Source organism: Sitophilus oryzae, unplaced genomic scaffold, assembly GCF_002938485.1.
Source record: "Sitophilus oryzae breed Bouriz unplaced genomic scaffold, Soryzae_2.0 scaffold_173_pilon_pilon, whole genome shotgun sequence".
Classification (NCBI taxonomy): Eukaryota; Metazoa; Arthropoda; class Insecta; order Coleoptera; family Curculionidae; genus Sitophilus; species Sitophilus oryzae.
In genome coordinates, this window is record NW_022146435.1 from 906,831 (window position 1) to 926,022 (window position 19,192).

General features: G+C 32.3%; 2 protein-coding genes across 5 annotated transcripts in view; both read right to left on the reverse strand.

Annotated features, from left to right (window-relative positions):
• The window catches only part of LOC115881775 (myosin heavy chain, non-muscle), a 141,555-nt gene extending 136,246 nt beyond the window's left edge, over positions 1 to 5,309 (reverse strand). The window contains exon 1 of the mRNA XM_030899418.1: positions 5,233 to 5,309. Coding sequence (XP_030755278.1) covers positions 5,233 to 5,294 — 62 coding nt within the window. The 5' untranslated portion in view covers positions 5,295 to 5,309. The remainder of the gene's footprint in view (positions 1 to 5,232) is intronic.
• A 4,505-nt stretch (positions 5,310 to 9,814) lies between these two features.
• Positions 9,815 to 19,192, reverse strand: part of LOC115881768 (vascular endothelial growth factor receptor 1) — a 104,305-nt gene continuing 94,927 nt past the window's right edge. For 3 of the 4 annotated variants that reach the window (XM_030899399.1, XM_030899400.1, XM_030899403.1), the window contains 4 exons: positions 16,694 to 16,905; positions 16,015 to 16,120; positions 12,159 to 12,447; positions 9,815 to 10,436 (listed from right to left, as the gene is read on the reverse strand). In XM_030899399.1, the coding sequence (XP_030755259.1) occupies positions 10,108 to 10,436; positions 12,159 to 12,447; positions 16,015 to 16,120; positions 16,694 to 16,905 (936 nt within the window). In that variant the 3' untranslated portion in view covers positions 9,815 to 10,107. The remainder of the gene's footprint in view (positions 10,437 to 12,158; positions 12,448 to 16,014; positions 16,121 to 16,693; positions 16,906 to 19,192) is intronic. The other variant, XM_030899401.1, reaches the window with a different exon arrangement.

A 19,192-nucleotide genomic window follows, 5' to 3' on the forward strand; every position in this document is an offset into this window, starting at 1 on the left:
AATAAATTATTAATTTTAGTCAAACATTTACAACCCTAATATTAATCAAAACAGGACCTATTCCACAGATATAAATAGAGATCGGCGACAGGGAGAGAAAAAATAATATATGATTGTTGTAATTTTTTTTCTGGTTAAGTTATGTCTTATGTAAATTAGAGAAAACATAAATCAATCCATTAAACAAGGAAGGTGATAGGAAGTGGATAAAATAGAAAACTACATTTATTTAACTCGGTACTGTCTTTATTATACCGGGTGCGTCCCAAAAGTGGCTCATACCCCATAATTTTTTTATATTTTCAAATAAAAAACTAAGATTTAGTATGTTAGTATATGACATAAATTAGGATTGATTGACGCATTCAATTGTTTTGGTCACTTTCTGTTTCATCGAAATGACTATAACTTTCAATTTTTAAACGGCACCCTTGGTATATTTCTACTTTATTCGATAGAAAATGACACTCTGAATAGAATGACATATGATATGTCAACTTTTGACATTTTCGCATATGGTTTAATTGTAATTGTATCACGCGGTTCATAACGACAATTTGACTCGAAATACCAAGTGTGTGGTATCAATATATTCATAAAAAATGCTTCTTTCAAATATGCTAACGAGTCACCCTTGTTCCATTTGAAAAAATTGACATATGTATGATTAAAAATACGATATGTACATCTTTTAACCGGCCTAGACAAGACACGAAACCTATTAGACGATCAAAACTATTTTTCCAAGGCTCCTTGATTAAAACTTAGTGTTTTTAACAACACCATGGCACCCTGGATTGAAATTTAAAATAGGATTTGTTTTAAGCGACAATGTCAAAAGTTGACATATGATATGTCATTCTATTCAGAGTGTCATTTTTTTATCGAATAAAGTAGCAATATACCGAGGGTGCCTTTAAAATCAAAAAGATGTAATCATTTCAGTGAAATAGGAAGAGACCAAAAACAATTGAATACGTTAATAAATCCTAATTTATGTCATATACCTACTAACATACAAATCTGTTTTTTTTTTATCTAAAAAATAAAAAAGTTATAGGGGTGAGCCACTTTTGAGACGACCCGGTATATTAAAAAATATTGTTTCATAATGTAATATCATATTAAAATTCTTGTATGTTATTTTAGATTCTGAAGATAATTTTAGAATAAACCGGAATATATTTTTAATAAAAAACATTATTAATTATTAACAGGGTTATAATTATGATTTTGTTACAATGTAAGTAAGTAAATAATGTAATGTAAGAGAAAAATTCAGATTTTACATTTTACTAAAATATTATCTAAATAAGCGCCTTTCTACAACAACGCCACTGACTCCCCAATGGGTAAATTGAGAGTTGCCTACCGGTCAAAAAGTCGTTTAAAGACTTAAATGGATTATTTAAGTCAAATTTCTTTTAGAATTGGCACTGGCGAACCATATTTTATAGTTCTTGAACAGAAAAAGTCAATAAAATAAACACTTAAGGACTACAAGCTAAGAAAATGCGTTAATACAGCCGGGGATATAGCGGCAACAAAGCACCACCACACGTGCGACACGTACTACAAGGTAATAAATGAATGAATAGGCTCCCTCGCCTCTAATCGGTGTTGTCATATTGTCAAAGAACTTATCCTTTTAAACAGTATCCGACTTATAATTTAGTAGTATAAAAGGACTATTTAATACATTTATGGAATATTAAAACCTACTTTATTAAACTGTAGTATTAATATCTCAATATATGTGTATAACAAGAAAAAAAATATTGATAATATTAAAGACGTGACAACATAAAAAAAAGCTAGATGAGGAAGGCTCAAAGCTAGATGAGGAAGGCTCGGTCGACTGTACCCAGAAGTAACCATGTGTACAAAAAATATTGTTTGTCCGCGTTGAGATGTAAATAGTGTAGTCTATATTTTATTTTAAGTCTATGGATAGAATAGTTTATATTGTCCATACTTACAAAAGGATTTGTAAGTAGGCAACTTTATATGCACTTGTATTTGGTAGTTTACTAACAGACGATAAAAAAAGTGGCGGTTTTTATCTTTGTCTAGAAAAAAAAACACCCCAGTGTGTTATTATTGTAATTTGTAATATTGCTTATTAGTTGAGAATCAATATAGTTGATTAAGAAATATCGAGTGCATTATTTCTATATAAATATATTACAGGATTTCAGTCATATCGCTGGAAAATTTTCGCCGTTTGGGGCAGTTTGGGTGTTTATAAAAACTGAAATTATAAAACAACCTAGGTTTTTGTATCGTTTATCGCGTATAATGTTTGGTTTAGTCAATATAAATCAAAAATTTAAATTTTTAATATCGAAAAAAAAATCTTAGTTGCCGTTGCTTTGTCGTAGCCGAGGGTTTGAGATGCAGCGCGAAATTTGTGTAGGTAATAATTCATAATTTTGTGGTTCTGGATAAATGGTGAACTCTTGTTGACTGATTCTGGAATAGATATTTTCAAATAGACAATATAATATGGTGTTTAGTTTGTAAAATCGTGCGGTTAAAAGAAAACAATTGCTTAAATTTCGAAAAACGTTTAAAGAAAGAATTAACTAGAAACCCAAGTAGCATTTTCACGACTTGCGACCAAATGTTTACTAATCACAACGTTGGATTAGTTACAAAAAATAGTTAGCTCCCTACCTTGGGAATTAAAATAAATTTAAACGTTTTTAAACGTTGTGACGACGTTGGACTAAGTACTACAGCAAAGTAGGAAGCTTCTGCGACGTCGTATAAACGTTGTCTTGTAACCTTTTTTTGCTTAAGTGATCTTTAGGTGATTCGGACAACGTAGTTACAACGTTGGACAATATATAGAGTTTTCCGACGTCAGTTTCAGGACCTATTCCAACGTTATGCAAACGTCGTCTGTTTACTAATTCCAACGTTGTTTAGATTTCCTTATTCTTACGTTGGTAGGACGTCGAGTCACTACCTTTTGCAACTGTATTGAACCATAACCTTAAATTTTAAATTTTCTTTTCATTGTTCTGTTCAGTTAGACAGTTCAGTGCTGTTTTTGTTTTTATAAAAAAACTTAATTAAAATGGGACATAAGAAAGGTACATATAAAACTAAATTTAAATATACATCGACATATATTGCCGATAGTTTATCCACTCCCTCGTTTATTTATATTGTAGAGGGCACAAGCTAGACTCTAGGATGACTAAATTAGGCAATCTTGCGACTAGTATACTACCTGTTAAGGCCAGAACTGCGACTTTATTAGTCCAGTATGCGACTGCTCTAACTACTCCATCTTAATCTCCAAAACAACAAAGTGAAAGCCGCCATGTTGTTAAATAAAGAAAATGTTTCGTTCCTAAAATAGCAATTCCTGCTTTTTGAATACATTAACTTGAAATATTTGACCCTAAAAAAACACGCGGAAACAATTTTTCGACTGCGAATAAATTATTCTCATTTTACTAAAAAAATTCAAGAAAATTTTTAAAACTTCTTTAATTTTAAGGCCCATTAGTATTTTTCAAAGTAGAAACAATACATTTATCAATAAAAGTTGTTTGGGTTTAGCTTTTTTTGCCTTGGGTAACGAGTTACAGAGTCGGTTAAAGTGTTTCAATAATTATGATCTTCAAACATCCTCCACACTTAAATACTTTTGTTTTTGTTTTCCTTCACTGTCATCTGACATATGTCTCTAACTAAATCATAAAAAGTAATATTTTTACTAAAATTATCCCAATTTAGGATAAAACGCGACTTAGACGCCATATTAGTTTTGTATTTCTGTGAATTAGGATTTAAACAACGTTGCAGTTTGTACTAAATTAGGCTTCTAGCCAACGTCGGTATCCAACGTCGTTTCGACCCAAAAATTATTCTCCAAACTAGTGCAGACTAGGGTTGGCACGAGGTTGTGCCGACGTTGCGCCCCGACGTTTGGTCGCGTGACACAACGTTGTCCCGACGTCCAAATGCTGCTTGGGAATGTGTATGTGTATACAGGGTGTCCCAGAAATAAGTGCAAGTATTTTAACTGGTAGTATAGTTCAACCCCAGAAATACGCCTATATGAGGTTTTTTTGCGAATTTTTTTTTTTAAATCGGAATTTTTTGAAAAAATTTTTGGAATTTTTTTAGTTTTTTATTTAAAAAAAATAATTTCTTGATAATATGGCAACATAGGTAGTAGATTAAATTTACAAGAAAGAAAATCCAGAAAAGATCCAGAGGTTCTCAAAATTTTAACAATCATTTTTTATGGAAATTTTCAATGTAAAATAACTTTGTTATTTTGGACTTATTTGAAAAACGATAAAGAGAAAATATGTTTCTTTTATCGAGATCTACCACCCCTTAAAATACTTGCACTTATTTCTGAACACCCTGTATATGTATTTATATTTTTGTGACATTATTATTTATGTGTCTTTTAAATCCTACCGTGGAAAATTTGTGTAAAGAACATTGACTCGATTTTTAGTGAAATGGCACTAGACCACCTGTTTAAAAATGTAAGGATAGGTTTCATTTTAACATAATTTGTATTTATTTTTTAGATTTATTTTCCTTTAACTAAACGTACAAGTACCTTGTAAGAAACCAATTAAATTGGGTCGCGTCTTAAAAAAAATCGACGCAATATTTTTAGAAATTGACCTCCCTACAATAATAACCACGAGCCGCCACTGGTTTGCAGGTACTTTCGCATTTGCCACTCTGAGCAACTGCTCTCGGCCTCATGGTAGATGAAACTGTTGGCGGCTCGTGGTCCCTCAAGTAGCATTTTTAGACACAAAATCGAAACAAAATCTGTGCTGAGAAACATTGCGAAACCGTTTCGTCACATTTTTGATACATATGTTTCGTAAGATAAATTGCTTAAACAGACACAATTATTACAAACATTACCTAAAATGTGTCCAAAAATGCTACTTGGGCGCCTTTGTTCACAGCAAAATAGTAAAATGCGGCAGATGTTTTAAGACTTTAAAGAATTAAGAACAGAGGCAAGCGATTCGGCGAAAAAGTTAATAGTAGAACATTCGTCAAAATTTACGGCAGACCTAATGAGCAAAAACAGAAAGTCTGTCAAAATTGTAGTAGGTCTGTCTACTAACTACTTTTAGACGATCAGTTCGGTTTCAGTCCAGCTGTCAGTTCTTTTTTTGTCAAATCTTTAATTAACTTCATTAATAGTAAATATTATAAAATATTATAAAAACTCACCGTTGTGTTTTTTTCAAAATCAACGACACTGATAAGTACAAATCCCAATCCGTCTCACACATTTTACTGCTCTTAACGACAACTGATTAGAATAAGTCGTCCTAGATCCATATGACGAAAAGATTGTTTACTGTTACCGGTCTTATCTCAATAGAAGAGACCAGTAAATTTACCGACAAAAATAATATTTACTTTGTCAAAATCACGACACCAGAATACAAAGATATTTCAGTATTAGCAATAATCAATTTGTGTGTTTTTTAGTATGCCTTTACTGTTTACTTATGTACCTACTAAACCTTCAGATCCAGATTATTATTAATTATGAAGAAGTTGATAACTCTCTCTGTTTATAAACAGATAAAAAGTTTGTTTAGTTAGAGAAGTTTTTAATAGTTTTAAAACTTACTCATTTTCTGCTTGTCCAGCAATTTGGTTCCAGAATAGTTTTGATGATGTTCTTTGATGTCGTTTTGCTGATTTTCTTTTGGTGTTTAGTTCTTTTTTCTAAATCCTCTTTAATTTTTGACACACTAACTACAAATTCATTATCTGACATATTGAAATGTCATGCACTCCAAAACAATTATAAGTTTTGGCGGCAAGCCGAGCATTCCAATCTAAACTTGTTTCCTTTATCTATGTCTATGCACAAAAATTACAGTATGGTACCTACGAGGAATTAAGAGACCCAGAAGACCAAACCTGAGACGGAACCATGATATTAGGAAATTAGTAGGGATAACTTGGGCCCGCAGAGTCAACAATAGACAACAATGGGCCCAACTACAAAGGAGTATCTAAATATAGTTGAAGCTGAAATAGATGATGATGATGACTCTACCGGGTGTTGCATCGTCGAGCGGGACATAGGAAATCCCATGTAAATTTTAATGGGGTCAATTATTGACTTCCCTAATTATTTTAGAGAATAATAATAACTTAGGTTTATTGAAGAGCACTAAAACCCACATTCAAAAGAATAACTTTAGATATTTTTGATTAGCCCGTTTACGAGTTATCGCTGATTTCTTTTTAAATATTTCTCCTTTCTTCTGTATTTACTTATGAGCACCAGTCAAGGTAAAAGATAACTGTCAAATGAAGTTGTCATTTCAGAAATTTATCTGTTTAGTGCTTTATTATTATTAAAAACTCATACCTACATTGAAAATATTAGCCATGAATTACACTACCGAAGAAAAAGTATTTATGATTAAATGGTATTATCAAGGAAATAGTTATCAAAAGGTGTCGGACATGTTTGCCGCTCTGCATCCGAATAGACCGATACCTGGAAAATCTACAATCGCAAGGAATATCTAGAGATTTGAGACCAAAGGTACCCTAATAAACAACTGCAGATGTGAAGCAAGGCAGGGACAAAGAGAAGATGCAAGAAATGATACCGGCTTGGAAGTTTTATTGTGCGTGGAAGAGAACGATGAAAAGATCAGCACAAGGAAACTTGAGGATGAAATAGAATAGATCACACTACAGCGTTTCGAATTTTGAAATGACATACATACTATTCCTTCAAATATGAAAAGCACCAAGAGCTACGAGATGGGGACGAAATACGGCGGCAGGCGTTTTGTTTTGATATGATGGAAAGAGCAAACACGGATAGGGAATTTTTAAAAAACATATGTTTCATTGACGAATGCACGTTTACCTTAAATAATGAACCCAATATTCAACATCATCGATATTGGAACCAAGAAAACCAACACGAGTAGTTTGTCGAAACAAGGACGCAATATCCACAGAAAGTAAATGTTTGGGCAGGGATATTCGGACACAATATTATCGGGCCATTATTTCTTACGCGAAATTTAAATACAGAATATTATTTGGAACTACTCAAAAATCATATTTTACCTGCTTTACATGATGCCGCTAGGGAAAATCAGGAAGTTTGGTACCAAATGGATGGCTGCCCGGCACATAGTAGCCTGGCTGTTCGGGTATATTTTGACAATAGTTTTAACGAAAACGTTATTGGCCTAAATCATACAGTAAATTGGCCAGCAGGGTCTCCTGATATTTCGCCAAATGATTTCTTTCTCTGGGGCCATTTAAAAAACAGACGAGTTAACCAGACAAAACAGACCAAATCTAGACGAGTTAAAAAATGCTATTTCTACCGAATGCAATACAATTTCAGTTTACCAACTAGCGAATGTAAGAAGAGAATTTTATGATCGCCTGGGTTATTGTCTAGCAATCGATGGAGGAATATTTGAACATCTTAAATCCTAAAGTTCTAACAATTTAATAGTACCTAAATTAATAAGTTATTGAATATTGTAATAATACTATAATTAACCTTGTAATTGATTACATTATTTTATTTTAATTCATATGAATTTGTATTTAAAAATACATCTTTAAGATTTCCGATGTAGGAATGAGTTTTCAATAATAATAAAGCACTAAATAGATAAATTTCTGAAATGACAACTTTATTTGACTGTTATCTTTTACCTTGACTGGTGCTCATAAGTAAATACAGGGCCATAGGAAAGGAGAAATATTTAAAAAGAAATCGGCGATCACTCGTAAACGGGCTAATCAAAAATATCTAAAGTTATTCTTTTGAATGTGGGTTTTAGTGCTCTTCAATAAACCTAAATAGAATTATTCTCTAAAATAATTAGGGAAGCCAATAATTGACCCCATTAAAATTTACATGGGATTTCCTATGTCCCGTCCGACGATGCAACATCCGGTATATGTATAGAAGTATGGTAGCTTATGTTATGTTATCTTTACTACGTTTCTTTTCATAAAGGTGTGTTATCTTAAGCAATAGGTACGATATTATTAATTTATTTTGTCACAAACGACTCTGGAGTATGTACCGGGTGGCCAACTAAGAATGGACGCCGGCTGTATCTCAGAAACTACTTATCGCATAACTTTGGGAAAAATACTGTAATAAGTAAATCGACCAAGAGAAATCGCTGGAAATTATTGCCAAGTTCGAAAAATGTCCGCTAGGGGGCGCTTCTCTGACAGCCAATCAGAAAAAAGTTTTTTTTCTCAAAAATATGCAGGTAAAGGTATTTTAAAAATTACTATTGTATTCATCGAGAAATTTGTAATTTTTTTTTGATATAGGGTATTTTGCTCTATCTCATAAAATAAAGTGGTGGAGGAAGGTCAAACTTGGTTTTATTAAAATAAGGATAACTCTGGTTTAGGCCAGCCGATTTAAACAAACTAGGGCTCGTTTAAAAGAGCTTTTTTTCTTAATAATTTCCAGTATAAATTTTGTCTTCATAGATTTTTCCGTGGTAGCTAGAGGGCGCTGTTTGACATCATAACAGATATTGTGCTTTTGCATAAAAAAATTAAGAGCAGGTTATGTTTTTTTGTACAGTTAAATAGAGCACACAATTTCCAAAATATCAGCGTAAACCGCAACTTTCTATTGTCTCTCTAACCGGAGATATTAAGAGAACAAACCATGTTAGGCGGCTGCTATTTAATTTTTTTATGCAAACGCGCAATATCTGTTATGATGTCAAACAGCGCCCTCTAGCTACCACGAAAAAATCTATGGAAACAAAATTTACACTGGAGATTATTAAGGAAGGAAATCTCTTTTAAACAAGCCCTAGTTTGTTTAAATCGGCTAATCTAAACCAGAGTTATCCTTATTTTAATAAAAGCAAGTTTAATCTTCCCCCACCTCTTTATTTTATGAGATAGAGCAAAATACGATATATCAAAAAAATACAAATTTACCATTGATTACAGTAGCAATATTTAGAATACCGCATTTTACCGTATTTTTGAGAAAAATCCTTTTTTCTGATTGGTCATCACAGATACGCCCCCTAGCGAACATTTTTCGAACTTGAAAATAGTTTCCAGCAATTTCTCTAAGTCAATTTACTTATTATAACTTTTTCCCAAAGTTATACGATAAGTAGTTTCTGAGGTACAGTCGGCGTCCATTCTTAGTTGCCCACCCGGTACATTGAGTAAAGTTTTGAGTCTAGAAAAAAAAACCTCCCAAATCCGGGATCCGCCCCTGATCTTAATTTAAATTGGTTATAAGGTTTTAAGTTAAATAATACCAACAAATTAAATTATTATCATAACTTTATTTAAAATTATATTTACAATTTCATTTATATCTTATATCATTATATAAAAATGGAAAAGAGATCTTAACTATTTGTTCTTAATTTGGAAAAATTCTTATTTCGATAGTAAGTACATTAACTATAAAACAACTATACAAAACTATAAAAATAATCTAAACATTATTATATTATTCTCTTCATTTAAGTACAAAAATAAGTATTAATTCTAGTAACTTTCTTTAAGAAAAGAACTCAAAAAGACAATATCTTCTTTGTTAACATATTTATTTATTAGAACAATTTGAAAAAGGCATTTAACATGAATGATGGACCTTATTGGTCCAAAAAAAACTGTATCTTGTAATATCAAAATATTTTTTTCGGAAAAATGTGAAACAATACTTTAACATTATACTAGAATAAAAGCTTTATTAACCAGTGCCGTACTACACTACACCAGCATCTCAACTTCATTGTAAGTTTGTAAAAAAATATAACATCATTTTAGTCAAACTAAAAGGAAATGTATGAGAAAGTATTGCACCAAAGCGTCAGATATTTTACAACAATTAATCCCAAGAAAATTTGTAAAATAATAATTAGAATAAACTCTGAAAGAAAACGGACTATACTTTTTCAAACCTATCTCTGAATACTATACATAATTATTGTATCTTACATGGCCTTTGATTGTCGTATCACAATTTTTTTTTTCTAAAAAACAGAAAAAATTAATGGCACTTTGTACTAAATTCACGTAAATTTACATTCAAATCATTCAGACATCTACTGAATCCCATAATTGTGCATCACTGTTGACGTATTGCACACTGTCATTGTTCCTGATCACATCCATTGGTATAGGTGATCTCTCACTACCGTTTTTAGCCACTATGTTCTTGTACTGTGGCATGTTGATGTAGTTATCTGGCGTTTTAAGTGGTTCTTTCCTGTCATAAGAAGACAGACCGTTGTGATGTAGGTTTTGTGGGGGTAAATGGTACATGGGGTTGGATATGCTGTTTATGGGTGTGATTGGTTTCAAATAACCAGATTCGCTATCTGATTCGTTGTTGGAATGCAACATGGGGTGTAGTTCTTGGCTCTCTGAAATAGAAAAAAAATATTTATACAGCGTTGTTCACCACATACGACACGGAGTATTGTAGCTAAACGATTAGATTTTTAGAAATTGTAAGTTTTAGGTTCGTTGAAGGGCTATTAGAGTGTCCCAAATAAGTAAAAGATATCGTCCCATTGCTGCCAAAAGTCACTAACTTACTTTTTATTACTTCCGAGAAAAATGTGTCTAAAGATGAATTGCATTGCATAAAGATGTTATAGTTAGTAACTATTCGGTATTAAAATAAAACATAAATAGCCAGAAATCGTAGTTAATGACTTTTGCAATCGATTCTCCGCTTCAAAACATATAGTTAGTGATTGAATTTGGTTGTTTGGAAAAATGTTAGTTAGTGACTTTTGGCAGCAATAGGACGATATTATAGTTGTATTTTTTTAAATGGAACATCCTGTATATTATTCTATTTTTAAATTCTACCTTTGAAATAAAAATAAATTTGATTAAGGTTTATCACACTTAAACCTTACCGTTTTTGAAATATTTTCAATTTTAAGAAATTGCAGTAAAAATTTTAAGGCTTCATTTTTCCAACGGCATCAAAGTTTTTAATATTAAATATTTAGTGAAGTTTATTTATTGATCAGATATTGTGTTTAATAATAAACAAAATACTATCTTATACAGAGTGTCTAAAAATTTATTTTAAATAATTACTAGCTTTCATCGGCAATAACTTGTTTATTTTAAATGGAACACCTTGTATGTTTTACGAGAATCAGATGCACAATTTAATTGCCTATCAAATTGTATTATACCTTTTTTTACCTATCTCTTCAAGTTTTCGTAGAAAATGCATTTTCTTATAATATATACCTCATTTATCACTATACCCATGGAATATCGACATAAAATGCAAAATTATTTTGCATTCGAAAATTAGTAAAAAACCTCGCAGAAAATCGTAACTCAATAGAATGTCGAAACCAATGACTAAAGAATCCAAGGACAAATAACCCGAGAGCAAATAATTGTGACGATGTCACCAAACAGTGCCGTGGCACATATTTTTCTGAAACTAGCTGTTTGAAGAGATATTTATATTTTTTAATACGTTTAATTACTATTAATTACTACTAATTACATACAATTAATTACGAAAAAAACGTATTAAAATGTTCACAAAAGGTACAAAACTAGTACGACGTATAGGACACATCAAGTACATATAATATCAGAAAAATAATTATCGAATTCAATAAGAAAACTAAGAAAACGCTAAAAAGGTGGAGCGGACTGTGTATTTACCTATGAAACGTAACTCCTGGCTCTTTCTTAACGCTGCTGCTTTTACACTTGAAAGCTGAACAACTAGTCACCATTGTAATAAAGTTTATACAAAGTTATCTTCACACAAACAATTAAAAATCGCTAAAATTGTCGCTGGTGATCAGATGATGACTCATTGTTTACCATCAAAAGAATGGTGTCTAAGGTCGCAAATTCTGCTGCAGCCCTTATATGGGCGTTACATGTCCTTATATTCTTTAGTCATTGGTTAAAACAAAATAGTACCTCGTGACGTCACTATCGTAAACGCGGTCAAAGCCGACGTTTTAGCAGGCTTCTCATACGTATACGGCGTTATTACACCATATACTTTAAGAATATTTTGTAGAGGTGCTTTTGGGGTCTAAATGATCATTTTAAGACAATAAAAAAATACCCGCAAGGGGCCTATTCAGTACCTCTCCGTGACTCTTCTGCCTGCTTCTTGCCCAAACTAAAACTAAACACCTCGTCCTGCAGCAGTCTAGGACTGAATATGTTATTGGCTCCCATGAAGGTGTAGCCCTCGGGAGATCGAGCTCCTGCCGCCGTACCTTGTATGGGGAAGGCTTGTCCCTCGTTGACGTAGTGTGGCGAGGGCGCTGACAGCTGGTCGAAAGATGGCGGGCTAAGCATGGCCAGGTAGTCGGTGTCTTCTAATTGGTGGGTGTTCATGGCTAGGTAAGGGTCGTTCAGGTCCACGTAGTGCTGAAAGAATTAGAAAACAGCCTGAATTAATTAATGAATATTAAATAAAATAAATAAGATCCATCATTAAAAACATAAAATAACAAAGAATATGTCAAATCTCGCATTGTTCTTTCACTACAAAGAATTGTGAGATCTCATTTAAAACTAAAGCTTGATTTTCATGCGTCCGTTATCCGTTGATACGATGGTCCGACGGCCGGCGCTCTGATTGGTTATAGCGTTTTCGCGCCACTTTTCATCCGTAAATTTTTTGCTCCAGTCTATCAACGGAGAAAAGTTAAAATAAATTTAACTTTTCGTACGATAACGGACGTTTTGACACTTTTTGACAAATTTAACCTAACCTTGAAATGAATTAATAAAATATAATAGTACAAGAGCTAACAATAGCTGTTGCTATGCTCTCCTGACCATGGGCGCCGGAAGAATGAAATTTAGGGGGGGCAAGGTAAAAATGAATAAAAAATTGAAACACATTTTTGGTAATTATTGGGAAAACTGGAAATCGTCCGATTTTCACCAAAATTGGTATACACCCTATTTTGAAGTCGTAGATTACGAATCTGAACTTTTTTTCTTGGCGTTTTTCAGAAAAACGGAAAATAATTTCAATATCGAATTTTTCTTAATTTTTGTCATATTTTTAAGGTTTTCTAGCACATATTTTGTTAGGTATTCAATAATCAATGATGTTTTTGCTATTTTCTGTTACTTTTTTAATCAATTCTATGCATAATAGAGGAAAATTTGCTAAAATAAATTTGTAAACAATCTGAAAATGTTAGGTTATAGCTTTGTTCGGGTTCTTGTTATTACTGATTCTGAACCGTCCTAGAACACTAAAGCGCATGCGCAAATGAAATAATGTCTTCATATTTCCTACTGCGCATACGCATCACAGTTCTAGGACGGTTCAGAATCGGTAATAAGAGAAACCCGAAGTAAGCTTATGTGTTTCTGGCATTTAAAGCAACGTTGCTAAACCTTAATTTAGCGTGTTTTGTTCCCTCATTCTGGAATTACGAAAGGCGGTCGCCAGAAGAACGGCTCCTTCCCATAACTGCTATTTTACCAACGAAATCTGACTATTTATAACCATTTGTACGAAAGTTTTGATTGCATTGGTTACACAACTTCCATGCGGAGGGTGTTAATCTTTTGTTGTTATATTATATCAAAAAAAGATTAACCCCCCCCGCAAAGAAGTTAAAACCAATGCAATCAAAACTCTTCCGCGTAACTTTGTGGATATAGGTGTATATTTAATTATTGTCGATCTCATAATAGGTAATTTATTTAAAATCCCTAATCACCCGAAAAAATAGAAGATATGGCAACGTTGTAAATTTTCAAATTTCTAGATTAGGTCTAGAATATATTTGTCTCTCTCATTGCATAGGAGAGAGAAAGAAGGATATATCAAATGTCAAACTTTCATCTGGTCTCAATTTTCTTTGTTATTTTGTTAAGAAAAGTGTTTCTCAGTAAAATGTTGGACATTTTTGTATCCCCAATCAAGTGTGGCTTTTAGATAAACTATAATATAATGAAAATATAGTGAAATTATTACTTTATAGGGCCGAAATACAGAAAAATTCAATGTTGAAATAATTTTCCGTTTTTCTGAAAAACGGTAAGAGACCGCTAAGAAAAAAGTAAATTCGTACGACCTCAAAATAGTGTGTATACCAATTTTGGTGAAAATCGGACGATTTCCAGTTTTCCCAATAATTACCACATTTATTATTATTTTACAGGTAACACCTAAAATTTCATAATAATGATTATTTTTTTACAGATGGATGTAAGAAGATAGCTTTTATTTTTATTGTTTCAGTGATCCAGGGGGGGGGGCAAATGCCCCCTCTTGCCCCCTGGCCTGGCGCCCATGCTCCTGACAAAAGTGTGTGCCGTTACGCTGCGGGTAAACTTTGCGGTTCACTACTGCGCATCACATCTGTATAGGGTATCCCATTTTCGTGTGCTTTATGAGATTTCTCATTTATATTATCACATTACTTTGCTACTTTTTTATGAAACTAAATATGCTACACATATGTTTGTTCTAGCCTCCTTAGTTCCTCAAATTTAGGACGAATTTGTTATGCGCAGTAGTGAACATATGTTGAATACAGATATGATGCCCAGTAGTGAACGCAACGTCTACCGGTTCGGTGGAGCATCAAAAGATATATTAAAAAACAGCTTTCTTAAAATTTTCTCTCGAAAACGTTGCTAGCTTTTAGACTATAAGTAAAACAGCGAAATCGTTATGGAAATGAAAATATAAAATGACACCAATCACAACCAAATCGTATATCCGATGAATAGAACGGAGGCATGAGAATAAAATAAATTTAAAAACTCAAAAATTTTCTAACCAATCAAAGTCTTTAAATTCATCCAATAAAATTAATATCGTATTATCGTATCGTCGGATAACTTTGAATAAGAAGACTAAGGAAGAAGCATAATGCTATCCATATATTCATGCATGGTGGGCGGAAAAAGCACCATAAAAGCACTCTAGGGTGGGGATCCTTGACAGTTCTGTTTGACGATTCATTTGACACATTTGAATTTGATTTGAAACTTTGTGGATTTGTCAGTCTTTACGGAGCTTATTTTATGTTATGTATTATTTATTCTACTACTGATAGTTGTATAAAGGTAGTAAATCTAGATGGAAATTGTGGCAGCACTTAAATTAACAGTGACACTATCGCGATTTATCGAAAAAGACTCTAAAATAGTTGGTTGTGTAGCGTGCGGTATCGGCAAAAATTGAGTGGAAATAATGGAACAACTTTTCGCTGGGTGGGGTGACTATATAAGATACATACGTGTAGTAAACCGATCATTTATGAAATTCACTTAAATTAACTAAATTATATATTTTTCTTGCATTTTAGCTTTTATTTATTACTTGTCAAAGATTAGATGTCAAAGAATTTAGATACGTTAATTTGAGCGTAGTAGCTTCAGTAGCGTGATTATAACTTATCTATTTTTATTAGAATTATATATTTTTATAACAATTTTAATAACTACCAACATTTATTCACAACGTAAAATAAAACAAGAAATTATTGAGTCTACCCCACGTCTATCCTACATCATAGTTTCACATTTTTTAAATAAAATTAGAACGACACTGATAAACCGGAATTTAAGTCGGCCATATTTGAGGCCCATCGCGGTGTACCTAAGATTTTTGATATGCTCCTTCCTTAGTCTTCTTATTCAAAGTCGGATAAAGTATGCATGAAAGTCAAGTTTAAATCAGATATTTTAGTATCTTTTGGTATCTACCTCTTCGACAACTTTCGTATAAACTGATATCTAATCAATTATTATTTATCAACATTTATAGCGACTGTATCAATATTAGTCATCTTTATTTCTATAATAATTATAATGAATTATCGAAGTACCGTGCTCGCACAGTATCATAATTATAAAAGAATAATCTACTGTTTCGATTACTAAGTAAATCTGAACAATGCAACTTAAGAATACAACTTTAATTAGTAGAATATGTTGCCGTGCAATTATCAAGATTACCTTTCGGACACTTTCTTCCAGAAGATAACCAATTCTTTCTGTTAATGCTGTGAAAGTTGGCCTTGCAAGAGGCTTAGATTGCCAGCAGTCCTCCATCATGCTGTACCTAAAATAATACAAATTCGCATTTTTATATATTTTGTTGTTATAACTACATATATAAAAAATAACTACAGCAGGTTTAGTCGTGACTGACTAAGTTAAGAAAAAACTCAAAATTTTAGTGAGGATGCAGTCAATAATCACCACATAGGCTATATATTTCTTAAAAATTACTAAAAAAGACTAATTTCTACATTGTTGTTTCGAGGTCGATCAAACAGTGACTCTGACCCCAAAAAAATTGTTTTAAAAAGTAATGTCGTTGGATATGGATTAATATTTTATAAAGGTAAGTTCCTTGTGTTCTAATATCATATGATGCTAGTTTTAAGGCCTTTTTGTGCAGGGGATGTTGTTTTTGCTAATTGACGCAGTCAACTGTCCTGGTGAAGGGAATAAAATTCTCGAAAGCTTGACAAATTTGAAAAAGTAGTTTTATTAGCCTATGTGGTGATTATTGACTGCATCCTCACTTAAATTTTGAGTTTTTTTATATAAAAATTTAAATCTGATGGAAATATCAAATTATAAAGAGGCAATTAATTTCAATTCAGTTGTTGGTGGCAATATTACTTACATTTCTCTAGGAGCGTACATAGGAGGTTCCATTCTATATCCCTCCACAAGCTTATGATATAGCCGTTCGTCAGCTTCCATACCTGGATACGGTGTTCTGGCTAGAGAAAATAATTCCCATAGCACTACTCCGAAAGACCATACGTCAGACTGAGTGGAGAACACTCTATCCCTAATGGATTCAATAGCCATCCATTTCAGTGGTAATGGACTCTAGCAAATGAAAAATAAATTATTTTTTTAACTTGTCATTACTTGATAAATATACAATTCAAAGATTATAAGATAAATAAGGCTGTATTCTGTTGCAAAACCAGGCGAACCAGACCGGTAAACACTGGTAAAGAGCGGTTCCTGAAATCGGTATGATACGGAACGGTTTGGTAAAATAGTGGAAACGTCAAATGTTGACGTTTTCTAAATTTCAGTACCACTATTATAAAATTTATCTTTTATGCATTTTTAATGTACCCATTCTCTGCTTTTACGTTTTCTTCTTCTTTTCAATGGAGTTTAATATTGAAAAATACTTTATTAATAATCTGTTAAACTCGTTAGACAGCTCAAGTGAAGATTTGCAGGTCCAATATTAAAACAGATCAATAATAAATAAACAAATCTAATCAATATTTATATTTTTATAGCTTACAAAACATTCACGATTATTTGTTGTCTAGTTTTTCATGTTTTCTTTAAACGTTCCTGACTTTAAGAAACAAATGGCTTTTGGATGTAAATACGAAATATTACAAATTTTAGAAATTAAATGAGAATTTCACTCGAACCTCCAATATATGCTTGATTTCTGTCACATAAATGACATTGATTGACAAACAAAACCAGAAAAACCAGCCTTCCCGCGCTGCTGGTTAGTTTGGTGACAGTTATAACCGAATTTTCCAGGAACCGTGTTCCGTAATAAGAAAACTTTCAGGAAACCAAAATAGTAAAGTAATAAACCAAACATAAAACCATAACCTATGACCATAACCAAGGCACCAAGGTAAGCAACTTAGCGCGCACTTTTTCCTTTTTCTTGTAATACATATACAGGGTAGCGCACCTCATTTGACTCGGTTGATTATAGGAAAACGGACAGATGTAGAAACAAAATATTTTTTCTACGACTAGCCTAGAAAATGCAGTTTGACACACGGAAAACTCGATCTGAAATTGGCGTTTTGTAAACTTTTGTGTGCTAAGGATTTAGCGCACGACATGTGTCATTTTGCACACGACATGTGCCAATTTTAACATTTTAACCTCCAATGTTTAGCTGAAACGCCAAACGCAACGCAGCCGTCAGAAAAGTGTCATCATTACATCGCAATTTTAATAAAAATATTTCACAAAACTGGCAAAAACTGAGTGCTGCTAATTTGTAGTCGTAGAAAAAATAGCGTAAAAAACTCGTTCGAAAACTTCTTTGTACACTCGTTCGACTTGTGTCAAACATAAAAACAACAACAAACTGTCGAACTCGTGTGCAAAACGTCGTTTTCGAAACTTGTTGTTTAATATACTATTGTGAGTATATATGGAAAGGAAATGTGGCATAACTTAAAATTATTTTGAAATGTACAGGGTATGTCAGAACTAAGATCCACACCAAAGTTATATTTTTTTCTTATGGAACACCCTGTATTTTATTATAAGGGTTAAATATGTTTAAAATTTTTGGTTTTTGAGATATTTAAATATGCATGCTACAATATAATAAATTATCAACACCCTGTATATTACTTTTCAGAATTAATTCTTGTGCTGAGTTTAAAGGTAGAGGATTTACTGAAAAATTTTATTGCTTCCTTAAATTTATACAGGGGTACCAAAAAAAGCAGATTCGAATGCTTTTTCAACCTATATTAGGATTTCCTATAGCTATCTAGCTGAGATTTTAAATGAAGAGCAATTTTTCAATAAAAAGGCAATGAAGAGGGCTGATGTCGTCATGGCAAGTTTCTATAACAATTAGTAGCTATTTTCAAAATTAAAATTAATTTATGGACTTTGTTTAAATTTATAGCAGTTTACTTTTATTTAATTTACCCCTACAATAGTTAAATAATATTTATTTATTACTCTATCAAGAAAAACGAAGTAGTTCTTTGATTTATTTTACGATGACTTGTAGATATATGGATTTTCTATAAAAGTGTCAATTACGGCAAATTCATTTTCTTCACTTCCAACGACAAATTTCTGCCTAATAGGTTTTTTATAAACCACACTACCAGCTCTGCGAAATAAATAAGACAAGTAGTTTTTCGAAGGAACGCTTATCAGGAAGATTCCTATTTGGATATCTTTGAGCATAAGTGCTTGAGGCCAAGAAGCAATTTTCCTCAAATTAAAATAACTAGTAACATATCCATTCGTTCCGCCAGCACATACTGCTTTATTTTTCTTGATTAAATAATGAATACTTACTTATTAAACTATTGTGGGTAAATTTAAGTAAACTGTTATAAATCTAAATAATAATGTCCATCAACTAATG